The sequence below is a fragment of the Eretmochelys imbricata genome, chromosome 9, assembly GCF_965152235.1.
Source record: "Eretmochelys imbricata isolate rEreImb1 chromosome 9, rEreImb1.hap1, whole genome shotgun sequence".
Taxonomy (NCBI): Eukaryota; Metazoa; Chordata; order Testudines; family Cheloniidae; genus Eretmochelys; species Eretmochelys imbricata.
Window position 1 is genome coordinate 54,563,006 of NC_135580.1, and position 14,495 is coordinate 54,577,500.

Sequence of the window (14,495 nt, forward strand, 5' to 3'; positions counted from 1 at the left end):
GGGCTTAGTCCCTTTGAAATTATGTTTGGAAGGGCATGGCCTATGAATGGCACCCCGGTTCTGTCAGGGGAATGGGAGCTGGGTAATGGTTTTTTGTCACAGTATATGTGTTCCTGTCTCCTGTTCTCTTGTCTCTTCACAGGTATACCAAGGATTCCCAGCCTCTCCCCTTGGACTCTCTCGTCCACTCCTTACAGCCCAGTGACTCTGTGCTTGTTTGCACCTGGAAAGACGAGCCTCTCCAGGAAAAGTGGAAAGGACCCTATACTGTCCTGCTGATCTCCCATACAGCGGCAAAGATCGAGGGACACAAGAACTGGATCCATCACTCTCGTCTGAAGGCAGTACCCGCCCCCTCGTCAGCAGAACAGTGGACCGTCCAACCTGCGGACTCCTCATCTAGTGATGATCTCGGACTAAAGCTACTGTTTAAAAGACACAAATAGTGGGCACCTTTACGCTAAAATGGGCCCATCCAGGTACTAAAGACCCTGGGTTAAAAAGACTCTGGTGATAATTAATTGGGTAACATTGTTAGTCTCTGTATTGGTATTTCCAAACTGTGCATATCGGGAGCATAACTCCTTTGTTTTGCTTGCGCACCATGTTGCTACTTTAACAAACCAGACTGATTGCTGGGTATGTGCTCCAACTCCACTGTCCCCCAAAACGGGAATGCCCCTTGACATGCTGCCCTTGATCCTAGCAGAATTAGCCACCACCAAAGAGCAGGAAAGAACGGACTCGCCGTTCTGGAATAAGACCTCTTTACAGCAGGCCACCTATCAGGACCAGGAGTAGTCAGTTGCAGTACTCACTGAGGGAATGTTATGTTTTACCCGAAACCAAACTGATCACTATGGGCGTCCTGTGGGAAAGAGCTCCTGTGTTATCACACAGTGGGCTGATGGATATTGGATAAAGACCAACAGGGGAGGCCAACAGTGTGGGTGTAATGGTTCCTCCCCTTTTAGGGAAACTCTTACAAATAATCTTAACACAAAAGAAAGGTTTGGAAATATAACTTGCCGTCCAGTTAATATCTCCAATGTAGCAAGCCAATGGTGGGTTTGTAGTGGTCCCTATGGCAAGTGTAATTTGAACAGCACAATTAGAAACGCCCCCACTTGTACCCAATCAGGAGGATGGGATGCCCCCTTAGGGGCATATGAACTGTTTGGAAAAGCAGCCAAAGCAGCTTTAAATATCCCAGGAATCCCCTTAAGAAACCGTCCTTACTGGGCCCTAGAGGGTCACTATTTTGCATGTGGCCGAAAGGCTTACAAGGTGCTGCCAGCCAACTGGACAGATAGCTGTTATATAGCTCATGGAGTTCCTCATCTTTCCATAACTGCCACACTGCCCAAAGGAAAGATTAGAAATGCCCGAGACACCTCTGTTAAGTCACGAGAAAAAACCCTGCAGCGACTGACTACGGCATTAGAGGGCAGTATGAAGAATTCCCTCATAACCGAGAAGCTTGTAGTGTGCTCTGTACTGGAAATAGCGCCACTGTTTACCGGGCCAGCCATGGCATGCTGGTACTTGAAAAAGTACATGCTGGCATAATGGTACGTGAGAAAGTGGCCTTAGAGTTAGAGGACTCGGTTAGTGATTTAGGATCAGCAGTAAAAACATTAAATAAAGAGGTACAGCAGCTCAGGACGTTTTCCCTCCAAAACAGACTGGCTTTGGACTATCTCTTGGCATCCCAAGGAGGGGTTTGTGCCCTCGTTGGGCTCCGATGTTGTTTATATGTAAATGATAGCAGTTATGAGATCTATGAAAAGGTGGTACAGGCCGAGGCCCATGCCCGAGCCGGAGCACAGGTTGCCTATACTGCTCCATAGAGTGATTGGTTGCAAACCTTGTTTTCAGGCTGGGGTTTGTCATTTTGGCTTGGTGGTTTATTTATTGAAACTTCTCTTTCCTGTATTGCTTGTATTATTGGTATTATGCTGTGCAGTATCATGTGTTAGGGCCCTTTTGCAAAAGTTAATAAGTCATTCTCTTCAGGGCTATCACAAAGTGCTTATGCAAAGTCCTATTGTAAAGAAATAAGTAGCCCAAGTGAGAAAACTCAGAGCCAAGGTTGTTGAGCGTTCTCAAAGGAGGGAGTTGTTGAGGACACTGGGGCATGGCCACTAGGTAACTCGAGGGGATGGAAGACCACGAGTGTCAATGAAGCCCCCTCACACTAGGCCCAAGTGTCCTTGGCCCCCTCCTGCCTGGAGGCACTCGCAACAGCTCTGCGTACTAGGCCCAAGTGTCTTTGCCCCCCCCCCCCGCCTGGAGGCACTCGCAGCAGTTATGCTGAGGATCTGCAACAATATGTTGCAGAGTCAGACTGCCTGAAACTAAGCAAGGCCAAACAGGGCAGATATGGAAGAACAATGCTGAATAAAGCAGCTTTATGTATGGTTTAAGAAATGATACAGCGCACAAGGGCACTAGCTGGGAACTGGATTGGCTGGCTATATGGATACTTAGGGCAGCTTGCTATTGGATAAGTATGCTGGGAAAAAGGATGTATAAAAGCCTGTGTAACTTCCTGCTCTGTGTGCAGGATTTGATATTTTATTCTCCCTGTACCTTTTTGCAGCTGCAAATAAACTTTTCTGCTTCTCCACCCCGTTGTGATTATTGGGTGTAGCACACCGGGTGGAGAACCAACTCCAGCTGTTGTTTAGCCTCTTGGCACTGGGTGCCGGCAACACCCTTGTTCTTTTAGCTGCCACCCTTTCTCTTCTCCCCCCCCCTTACAGGGCCACAAGCTAGTACAGCAGAGAGGTCTCCTCTTCTTTGGTGCCATATAGATGGCATCTCTGTGGAACTGGTGTCACCTAGTTTCCAGTCCTGGACTCCCTGTTGGATCTCCTGTGCCCTGTGTTTGCCTGTTATACATGATTATGACTTGGAAGATGGTACGGTACCTTCCGGCAGGGGTTGCATTTGTCTATTCTGTGTCCCTCCCCTCTGTGAATCAGGACATCCAGGTTCAGTTTAGATGATACATGTCCCTTATTCATTTTAGCTATCACACCCCCTTCAAAGGCAGGCACAGACACCTGATTTGTAGAGAATGGTCTTCAAACCCTTCCTGTCACCAAGTTTAGGGAGACAAGAAATAGCCCACTGGATTAGGAGCACCAGTCCTGGCTAGAGGTTGGTGGGAGGGTCACCATCCCTCTAGGGCAGGTTCAAAAGGGAGAGAGAATAGCTACCCAGTCTCAGCTGTAGGAGAATAACATGGCAGGTCTCCTTGGCTACAGGAAGTAAAACAAATGTGAGCCGCTTCCTTCAGCCTAGCCCTAGGGTCCTTCCTAAACAGACAAAATGGAAGGTGATCAAAAGGACCGGCCTTCCCTGTAAGCGGCAATGAGAGAGCTAGTGATGGAAGCTGCTTTTGGAGTGGGAGTTGAAGAGGGAGCATGGGCTTGGAGTGATCCTCCCTGGGGTGGATGCAGAAGGACTCATTGCTGGGAGCTCTCCTCCTGAGGGAGTAAAGATGAAGTCAGGAAACCCGTCCCACAAGGGCGGGGGGAAGCCAATATTGCTGTCTGGCAAAAGACAGCCTGAGTCTGTCCTCTGGAAGTGAAGGAAGAGCCTCTGTTTTCCTCTCTTGTGGAGGATGAATAACAAGGTCTGCACCTTCCACCGAGCCCCCAGCAGGGAGAGAGCCCCATTCTGCCCCCTGGAGGGCACTGTGCTGACCTCATTCCTTTGCTTTAGCTCAGAGTTTCTCAACCTTGTCAGGCTGGTGACCCCTTACTCAAAGGCAAGAATGTTTGCACCCCTCCCCCAACATTTACTACAAAAGTTAGAGTAAAACCTGTCTCCATGGTAACAGTGATCAGCCTGTGTAATATACGAGTGTGTGCGTGAGTTACAAGAGGTGACAGGGATACTTGGCCTTGAAGGATACAGGGTTTGTGGAAAGTGGGGCAGCAAGATTTTCTTTGTTTTAGGCTGTAGTATTATTTTCACTCCCTTGTGACTCTTCTGATTGCTAATGCCCCAGGCATCACAACCCACCGGCAGAGTGGCACCGTTCCAGATTATGGATTCTGGAGTTTGTCGGTAGCTACTGCACGCACTCCTATCCCCACAGCAGCATGGACTGCAATGGAGACTCGCACTACTGCTTGCACCATGTTTTTATTTAATTTGTTAAGCTCAGCATTCACCCCTTTCCCTTCTCCAGACTAACTCCCTTTCCACCACCTCTGTGCTCTCTCCTTATGCCCAGTTAACCAAGGCATCCACAGTGCTTTTAGCTTTATTCCAGGTCTACACCAGAGAGTAGTCAGTATAGTTGTCGCTCAGGGGTGTGATTACCTGTGATATTGCTATACCAGCAAAAGCCCTATGGTGGACCAGTTACATCAACCTAAAGTGATACTGGGGGAACAGGTCATTTCACGTGGGTGCCCAGTATAAGCTATACTAGCAAAGGAATATTTATGCCAGTATGGCTATGGCTGTGCTCGGAGGGCTTGCCAGCATCGCTGTACCGGTATAGCGATACCAGCAAACAGGGCCCCTGCCCACTGCACTGTAATTATTAACCCTCTCCATTATACCCACCGCAGTGCTGCTGAGTGGGGAAGGACAGATGGCACAGCATGGCAATAAGGTGGAATAAGACCTAGCAGCCATAGTGCTCCAGGGAAGGAATGGGTGTCACCTGTTTTCAGTGGGTTTATTGTGTAATCAGTGCTTAGACAGTAACTGAGGTAGGAAACAGTTGATGAAATATATCACCCTTATTGATTTACTGCACACTTAAAATTCCTGCCCTTGACATGGGACAGATAAAGAAGAGGGGTGTTGTATTTACCACTCTGAGCACTGTAGCAGTGCCATTGCACTGGAAGAGTTGTAATACTTGAACTCCATGTCCTGTCACAAAGTGTTTGCACATGTGACCACCTCTCAATCTGTAGATTCAAAAACTATCCCAATCTGCAAAGATCTGTTCAGAGAGCAACAGATTAATATGACACAGTCTTTATTGTTAATTATTAACATAGTATACAACACCTTATATGTTATTTATTTACCTTTCATTGAAGGAACCCAGACCAGAGGACAATCTTTACAAACTACACACCATCATCAGATGAAATTTAATGTTGATAAATGATTCTAAGATTCTATAATTTATCCATTAGACCACGCTGCTGTCTCAAAAAGGAACATTTGCATAATCTCACATCTTTCCTTAAATCTCTAGTGGTGAGTAATGACACTGACATCTCTCTAACCCAGCTGACAGTAATACTCTGCCTCACTGTGCTCTGTACTACCTGACACATTTCGGGCTAGCTGGAGGATGACAGCTGCTGTGTAAAATCACGAGCCCAGAGGGCAACATTTGGCAGAAAACGGTGAGTCCAGCTTGAAGCATCTTCTGCTGTCTGAAATCGCAGCCATCTACTGGCTTCTCTGAGTTGGGCTGATGTTTGGGGCTTGGCTTGGTCTGTCTGTGGAGATTCTGGTTCCAAGTACGAGAGCCTGGCTTAGTGCATGTGTGTGGTCATATTCCTGTCTCCACTGAGCATCACAGCCTGCAACTTAGCGATGGCTCATGGCATAACTCCTTTATCTCTCCTAGGTGGGGCTTGTGCTTTTGATTCTGAAGGTCCCAGGCTGTAGCCCTGCTAATGATCACACTGCTTCTGCGTACATAGAAATAACCTACTACCCTCCCAGAGCCCTTGAATAGTCTGTTCTCTGTAGCTATTACATGGGCGGGGGGGCGAATATATTCCAAACATAGGTTTCAGAGTAACAGCCGTGTTAGTCTGTATTCGCAAAAAGAAAAGGAGTACTTGTGGCACCTTAGAGACTAACCAATTTATTTGAGCATGAGCTTTCGTGAGCTACAGCTCACTTCATCAGATACCTGGTATCTGATGAAGTGAGCTGTAGCTCACGAAAGCTCATGCTCAAATAAATTGGTTAGTCTCTAAGGTGCCACAAGTACTCTTTTTCTTTTTATTCCAAACATAGGCACCGACTCTATGGGTGCTCTGGGGCTGGAGCACCCATGGGGAAAAATTAGTTGGTGCTCTGCACCCACCGGCAGCCAAGCTCCCCGCCCCACTCCACTTCTCCTCACCTCCACCTCCTCCCCCGAACACACTGCATCCCCACTCCTCTGCCTACCTCCCAGCGCTTGCCACTGCCAAACAGCTGTAGCAAGCTCTGGGAGGGAGTGGGGAGGAGCAGGAATGTGGCGTGCTCAGGGGAGGAGGCAGGGAAGAGGCGGGGCCAGGGTGGGGATTTGGGAAAGGAGTCGGAATAGGGGCAGGGAGGGGGCGGAGACTTTGGGGAAGGGGTTGGAATGGGGGCAGGAGGGGACAGGGCAGTGGTGGAGTAGTGGCCGGGGGGGGGGGGCGGGGGGTCGAGCACTCACTGGCACCAGTAGCAGTCGGTGTCTATGTTCCAGACTCAAAGGGATGTTGTATCTCAGGAGTCTGTTCCTGTGTTTCAACAGCTGGCACGGTACATCCTGTGAGCTCAGTTCCACTGACTTGTGATATAAAGTACAATCAAATAAACTGAAATATAAAGCTTTCCCTCAGGCCTTTTAAATATGCTGTCTAGTCTTTGGAATGTCTTTGTGCACGAAATTGACCTATACTGCACTGGCAATCCCTGCGTTAGCCTAGATTGGGAAACGGGAATTTCCTGCAGAGTCACTTCTCTGCAGTATTTTCCATTTACAACAAGATCAGTGCAGGTATTTTTACTAAACCTGATGCTGTGATTTAAACTAGTATTTCACCCACAGAGGAAAGGCCAGTATCTGCTCTGTGCAGCAGAGACAGTAGGTGGTTAGGAAACCAGTCACAGCTCCCTGGTTCTTTAGCCAACTTCACCCCAGCCCAGCCCCTGGTGTAGGCTGGAGCAAGCAAAGACGTCCAGGGAACCATATGGCAAATGGAGTCAGTTGGGGAGTGCTGTGTTCCTGCCACACCCCTTCTGTCTCCCCACCCCACTCCCGGATCTGAAAACTCTGTAAGGAAATTTCATGGGTTAACTCCATTGGGCCACAAAAATGTAAACACATCTCTGGGAGGTACATGAACAAGGTGATAGGAATGTTATAAACATTATTGCTCTGTGGGTGATATTAACAATCCACCAACACTGTCATCTCAGCCACAAGGGAAAAGCTGTGCTCTTCCTCCTCTTCTCTGGAAACTGATGAGCATACAGATATGACATATACTGAAGCTCAGGCAGGATCAGTCTCAGGCAGGTTCTCAGAGTCTCATTAGCCATGTCTTCTTTAAGATTATAGCCCAGAATATTTGCACGCCCTGACTGGAAGGGCTGAAGTTTTTTGTCTTTGATCTTGTTCTTATCTATCGGCACTGGATCCAAGAGACACAGCTCCATAAGTTCCTTTTGTCTCATTCTCAGGAGATTCACCTCCTGATCCAATTTTTCTAGCCCTATTGTCTCCTGAATTCTCCTCCAGAAGGTTCTGTTGAAGTGTTGGTAGAGCTTCCAGTCCAATGAGCACCATTCTTTTACCTTTTCCTTGCTCTCAGGGGTCATGCTCTTGATAGTGTCCTGGCTTCGGGAATTCAGCTTGAAGTAAACCACATCATCCAGCTCCCAGCCCAAAGTGTCCTTCAGCAGGACCATGGACTCATCAAAGTAATCAGTTAGCAACATCAGCTGAAAAGCCTGTTCGATCTCCGCTATGACACTCTGAACGTAGTCCTCAGTGTCCATTGCGTTGTTGTCATAGCCAAAGTCAAACCACATGTAGTTCCTCGCATGAATGTTATTTGTGCATTCACTCATATTGTAATATGTCCATGGAGATGCCAGAAACTCATTCACATCCTTTGATCTTCTAAATGCTGGTGTAAAAAATTTATTATAGGCATAGGAGGACTCCATCAGTGAAACTGGGTTTCTCAGGATGGAAAAGTAGGTGGTGGTGTTTGGCATTACTTTTCGGACCTGTTTATACGAAGACAGCACAATGTGGCCATTAATGTATCTCTTGCTTATGCACAGGAGAGGTTTTGTGGTACAAAAATGGCTCCTACTTGACTTGAAGGGTAAACAGGCCAAAAGAACAAGCACAGTGTAGGTCATTTGCAGGGGGTTAAAACATAGTCATGGTGGGAAAGTCTAAGTACAAGCACTGTACTGACAGGTTGTAGGCAACTGGTCCAGTTCTCTCTCTATGTTAGGAAGGCTTGCCAACACTGCTATAGCTACACCAGCTCACATGGTAAGTACAGTAAGCATATGAAAGGGGAGCTCTCTCATTCCTGTTAGGGCTGAGTGAATAGTTTGGCCTTTTATCCTGGGCTGCATGAGGGGTTTTCTAGCTGAACAATCACAGAGGGGTATGGTACCCCCATTACCTGTGCTCCCCTAAACACCATGGACGTGGACTCAAAGCCAGCCCCACTTGGCTGATGCTGAAGGACACATTGGGTTCAGGCCAGTGGTGGGGTGAAGATCCACATTTACGTAGACCCAGTGATTTTCCCAACTGCTACAGTGAGACTATGGCTGTTATTCCAGACCATTGGCTGGAGCAGTAGCTGTGGGAAGAGGGCTGTGCAACAAACCCTGCACTCTGGCCCTTGGTGAAGGGTGGATTTCACCTCCCAAATCGCTCCTTGTGCCCTCCACATAGAGTCTGAATCTTGGGATTTGTTAGCATGGAGAGGATTTCACCCCCAGTTACACTATCAAGAAGAGAGAAAGACAGAGAGATCATGGCCAGGCCTAGAAGTTGACTCTCTATTTTCCAAAGCAAAGGGTCCTCCCTGAGCCAAACAAGGTAACTCCAGTCTCATTTGTTTGTTTTATAAATAATTGTCAGTCCTAAGATTCTTAGAGGGATTACCAGCTAACGATGGCCATTCCCCAGTACTTGTGGGCTTTGTGATTGAAGGCCAACATACTAATTCCTAACTCAGAAAACATTTTACATGCTAATTGCAATGCACTTCATGAAGGGAAAGGCCTCTGCAGAGTGATATTTAGTGCTAGCTAATAACCAGGGATCCTAGATATCTGGTTGACACGGAAAAACATGGAATTTGCATTTTTACAGAGAATCTTTAGTTTTTACAGTTGTGAGAAAATAAAAATATATACAGTGGAACCCCGATTAGCTAATCCAATTGGTACCAAGACCAGATCAGATCATCAAAAATTCAGATAATCAGGAGAATGGCCAGGGCTCTGACTGCAGGCCTGCTTTAAAATTGTAAATATATCAATAAAACACTGTGTTCAACTGATACCTATATGTATTGTGGGCAGGGTAACTAAAGTTCAGCATTTCATTTTAATCATGGAAAAACATGGATTTCTATGTTTTTTTATTGGAGAATTTTGGGTTTTTATCATGGAAAACTAGGATCCCTGATAATACCAGCACCACAGTCATTTCACAGGATGCCTCCCGAACTGCTACTGCCCAGGATCTCACCTCTTGGAGGTTAAACCTCATGTGGTTGCACATGATGTTGTAATTTTGTCCAATGGTTTTAAATCCCTCTACAAACTGGGCCATGAAGCGATGAGGATAGCCCAAGTGGTAGTTCTGGCCAGCAGGAAGGGCTAGGGTCAGATTGTGCCTCTCTGCAAACCGGAATAGGATGTTCATGATGGTGCTGCTGGCAGTTTTGTGGGTCTTGAGAAACATCACGTTCGTCTGGGGGTGACTGGGTCTCAGGTGCTTGGTGGAAAACCCCCACATTCTGTATGAACTTAAAGCACATAGGAAATGTTTTCTCTAGTGTTGTAATCCATTTCTTCCACCTGACAGTGCTGCTTTCCCCTGCCATTTCCTACCCTGCTGGCCCTCTCACTTTACTTTTCCAAAGAGCCGCCAAAGTTTAACCTGAACTACCTTTCCTTAGGCTAACTGGGGCCAGATCCACACCTGGAATAAATCAGCATCACTCCCTTGAACTCAATGGGCCCATTCCACAGCTGGCATAAATCAGCATAGCCTCATTGAAGTCAATGGGCCACATCCCACACTGGTGTAAACTGGCCATAGCTCTATTGAAGTCAATATACCAGATCCCCAGCTGGTGTAAATCGGCATTGCTCCCTTGCAGTCACTGGGGCTATGGCAATTGACACCAGCTAAAGATCCAGCACTTTGTCTGTAGTTCTAAAAAGCACAGATGAGCCACACCCCTCTTCTGCCCTCATTAGCTCTGAATGCCAGTCTGCATGGCTCTTTCAGCTCCACACAATAATCAGCTTATTTGTTACTGAGGGGGTTGGGAGGGGCTTTGGCTTCTCCTGCTCACTCCCCTTGCTTTGTTAGTATTGTTGCAGCTACTCCCAGCTGCTAGATGCTCTACACTGTTGATAGGTCACTTATTTAGGTGCTAGATATGAATTTAGGAGCCCAACTTTAGGCCCCCGGTCTTGAAAATCCTAGCCCTAGTCTCTGTGCTTAGGGCTACCTTTAGCAATCCAAAAATATAAGATATGATGGATCATCTTGCTGCCCCTGCACAGACGGGGCACATGGCAAGTTCTTCTTACTCTTTCTATCACTGTAGAAAGTGGACTTACGAGATGACATTTCCTTTCATATGGAAGAACCCAGCTAGAAAAATGACTCCCAGCCAAAGCCCCAGGATTCTGGAATGCCTGCAAAAGAAACAGAGATCCAGTGAGTCCAAAATAAAATGTAATGTCCTCCCAATTCGAACCACACCAAATTTCCTGCCACTCTTTGTAACTGAGGGCTTGTCTACATAAATGTTTAGTTTGTGGAAGCTGGCTGTAAATCTGTCCCCCTAGCCTGCTGCACGCAACTGTCTGTGTGGACCCTGCTGACACTCATTAAAGTTCCATTTTGCAATCTGATACAAACATAAGAACAGCCATACTGGGTCAGCGTAATGGTCCATTAGCCCAGTGTCCTGTCTCTGCCAGCGGCCAGTGCCAGGTGCTTCAAAGGGACTGAACAGAACAGGACGATTTCCAGTGATTCATCCTCTGTCGGCCATTCCCAGTGTCTGGCAATCAGAGGAGCTACCCCACTTTGAAAAGGCAGTAGTGCACTAGGGAATTGCTAGTTCACATCAGCAGGGTCCACATGGCCAGTTCATAGAATATCAGGGTTAGAAGGGACCTCAGGAGGTCATCTAGTCCAACCCCCTGCTCAAAGCAGGGCCAATCCCCAATTTTTTCCCCAGATCCCTAGATGACCCCCTCAAGGATTGAACTCACAACCCTGGGTTTAGGAGGCCAATGCTCAAACCACTGAGCTATCCCTCCCCCCCCATGGAAAGCCAGTGAATGGCCCACACAAGGTTAGTCCATGGAAGGCCAGCGACGGGTAGATTTACAGCCCAGCTTGTCACAAGCTAAATGTTTGTATAGAGAAGCTCTTAATTGCTGTTACAGCCGCCTCCTTTCTGGCCTCTCCATGTTAGATAGCATAAGCGTGGTGATCAGCATCTGCCTCTCCTGCCCTGGTGGTAACTCTTGTTCTCTGCAGTAAAGCAAGAGCGCTTATGTTTTAACAGTTACATTCTTTTAATTTAAATCTCACATAAATCGAGCACAACAGCAACCAGAGCCTGCTGTAAGCTGCAGCCAGCTGTTCTCTGACCTGCCCATGCAGGCTACACGAGTGCCAACCCAGAGCACTCAGAAATAAGAGTCAGGCCCCCAAAATCATGTGATTGGCTTAAAAATCAAGAGGTTTTTATGAAAAATACTAAATGTTGGTTCTTTTTCTTTGCTTTTTGGGTCCTGAGCCATAGAGTTCTCTCACTTCACGTTTTCAAGGTTTTCTCTGCAACCCCCAGGACGTAAAATTTCCTTTTTTACAAAAGAAAGCAGAGCGTCTCAGGTAAGCATGACCCCAGGAGCTGGGGCTTTAAGAAAAACACTCGTGATCAAATCTCAAAAGCTGGCAATGGAATGCAGACTAGAATTCCACCTTCCAAAATGGAGATGACGGACCTTTGATCTCTGCAGCTGCACCCACAACCCTCGACAACAAACGCAGCTCCTCCATTCAGTAACTATACCCACAAGGGCTGTATCCCTGCCACTTGGTTTATTTTGCCCTTCTACACCCTCTATATATGTCATCATTTTTTTCTGTCTTTGGAGAGAAGACCAGCTCCATCACCTCCCCACCCATTTGATCAGTGAACCTGCCCAGATGCCCCTTTTTCTCAGCCCAGCTGAACCTGTAGATCAGTGGTTCCCAAACTTGTTCCGCCTCTTGCGCAGGGAAAGCCCCTGACGGGCCAGGCCTGTTTGTTTTCCTGCCGCGTCCGCAGGTTTGGCCGATCGCGGTTCCCAGTGGCCGCGGTTCGCTGCTCCAGGCCAATGGGAGATGCTGGAAGCAGCGCGGGCTGAGGGACACAGCAAACCCCAGCCACTGGGAGCTGTGATAGGCCAAACCTGCGGACGTGGCAGGTAAACAAAGCAGCCTGGCCCGGCCCGCCAGGGGCTTTCCCTGCACAAGCGGCGGAACAAGTTTGGGAACCACTGTTGTAGGGCAACGTTCCCTCTAATGTTTCCCACTCATGTGCAGAATGAATTTTGTTATGTGCACCAATATGGAGGTGATGTGTCACACATCACCTCCATATTGGTGCACATAACAAAATTTATGTGGTGGGGTGGGAGCTCAGGGCTGGGGCAGAGGGTTGGAGTGCAGGGCAGTAAGGGCTCTGGCTGGGGGTGTGGGCTCTGTGGTAGGGCTGGGGATGAGGGACTCAGGGCTGGGGATGAGGGTTGGGGTGCAGGGGGATGAGGGGGTTGGGGTGCAGGGGGGTTCCCCGGAGCTACAGAGATGCCTGCAACCCTAGCTCTCTCCCCCTGCAGCAGCACCGGGGCTGGGCCGGAGCCGAGGGAGGGGCGCCTAGCTATTGGAAGTCCGGGACGGGGCCGGGGCACCTCTCCCCCAGCTGCAACAGGTTCAGGGCTGGGCTGGGTTGGGTTAGGGCCAAGGGAGGGTCTCCATGGCAGGCCTGAGGCTTGGGGAGAGGCATCTCTTCCCGCCGCAGCCCTGAACACCTGCATGGGGCTTAATAGGCAGCTGCATGGCTGCACATGTTGTACCAATAAATTAAAAACCAGCAGGATCTTATTAAAAGGGAAAAAGGCAAAATACCACATTTATTGTGAATACAGAAAGAATCATAGTAAGCAGTTAGTTACAGCTATAACATTCCATTCAATCTCATATTTATTCACACATTCATTCATACAAACATACACACACAGGTTCTGCAAGGTTGTTATCATAGTTACCAGCCTTAGAGTTGCTCATGCCAAGCCACTGGCCAGGTGGTCTGGACATGAGGAGGGAGCAGGGCCTTGTCAGATGCTCATCTGATGCTCCTGGAAGTTAGTTTGCAGAATCAGACCCCCCAAAGTTCTCACTTTCTAGAGTCTATTTTTATAGGAATTTATTCCTAGGCCAGTCTGTGGGAATTGCTTCATCATGCTGTTGCTGAATCAATCAGCAGATGGCACATTCCTGACAGCTCCGTGCAGAGTGTGACACCTCTGGCAGTCACCTTATGGCAGTGTGCTGGCTGGGAGACTGCATTCTATCCTAAACTATAGGGCCAAATCCTCCAATGGTACAAACTGACACAGCTCTCCTGAAGTCACCTAGACAGTCTCCCCGGCGTCAAAGGGGCTGTGCTAACTTACATCAGCTGAAGATCCAGCCTGTTGCAAATAATATATGACTAATTTTGTCTGATTGTTGGCAAATCCCTATGACAAACTTTACCCTTTAGGCACAAGTTATTCCTGTGCGTCCGTTTCAGCATAGGCACACCAAGTAGACTGTTATCCTGAAATACGTGGGGCTAAACCCATCCCGGTGTGGCTCTGCTTACTTCAGTGGAGTAACATCAGGAATTTATTGGCCCTGACTGCATCAAACTACGTGTATTACAAGGCAGTGTGTAGGTTTGGATCTCCACACCTCCGGAGGCTGCTTAGAAATTTTTCTGTCTTATACCAAGCTCCTTCAAAGCAGGCCCAATGCTCAAGAGTCAAACCATGGTAAGTTGAAGTTATAATAGAAACCAGCTGAGCTATCAGAGCGCAAAAACATGGTGAAATTCCTCATTGTGGTAGTTTATGAACTAACCGAACACAAGCAAACCTTGCACCCAAGACTATCTCTGGGCTGAGAACAAGCAAGAGAAATGTCACAAAGGCCAACTCAATTTTTGCTGATTACTGAACCCCAGACCTCTGCCAAGAAATGTGGACAAATGGAGAGAGTCCAGAGAGAGCTACAAAAATTATCAGAGGTTTAGAAAACATGACCATTGAGGAAATGTTAAAAGAACTGAACATGTTTAGTCCAGAGAAGAGAAGGCTGGGGCGGGAGAGCTGGGTGGGAGGAGGGGGGAGAAGAGAGGGGACCCTGACAACAGTCTTCAACTATGTAAAAAGTTGTTATAAAGAAGACTGTGATCATGGCCATT

The 14,495-nt window shown here is 47.7% G+C and overlaps 1 protein-coding gene across 1 annotated transcript; it reads right to left on the minus strand.

The window, feature by feature from the left end:
• Positions 1 to 7,161: 7,161 nt before the first annotated feature.
• Positions 7,162 to 10,607, minus strand: GAL3ST2 (galactose-3-O-sulfotransferase 2). The gene is made up of 3 exons (XM_077827210.1): positions 10,588 to 10,607; positions 9,482 to 9,761; positions 7,162 to 7,986 (listed from the first exon to the last, which is right to left on the minus strand). Exons 1-3 carry the CDS (start codon positions 10,605 to 10,607, stop codon positions 7,162 to 7,164), a joined length of 1,125 nt encoding a protein of 374 aa, XP_077683336.1.
• Between the last annotated feature and the right edge of the window lie 3,888 nt (positions 10,608 to 14,495).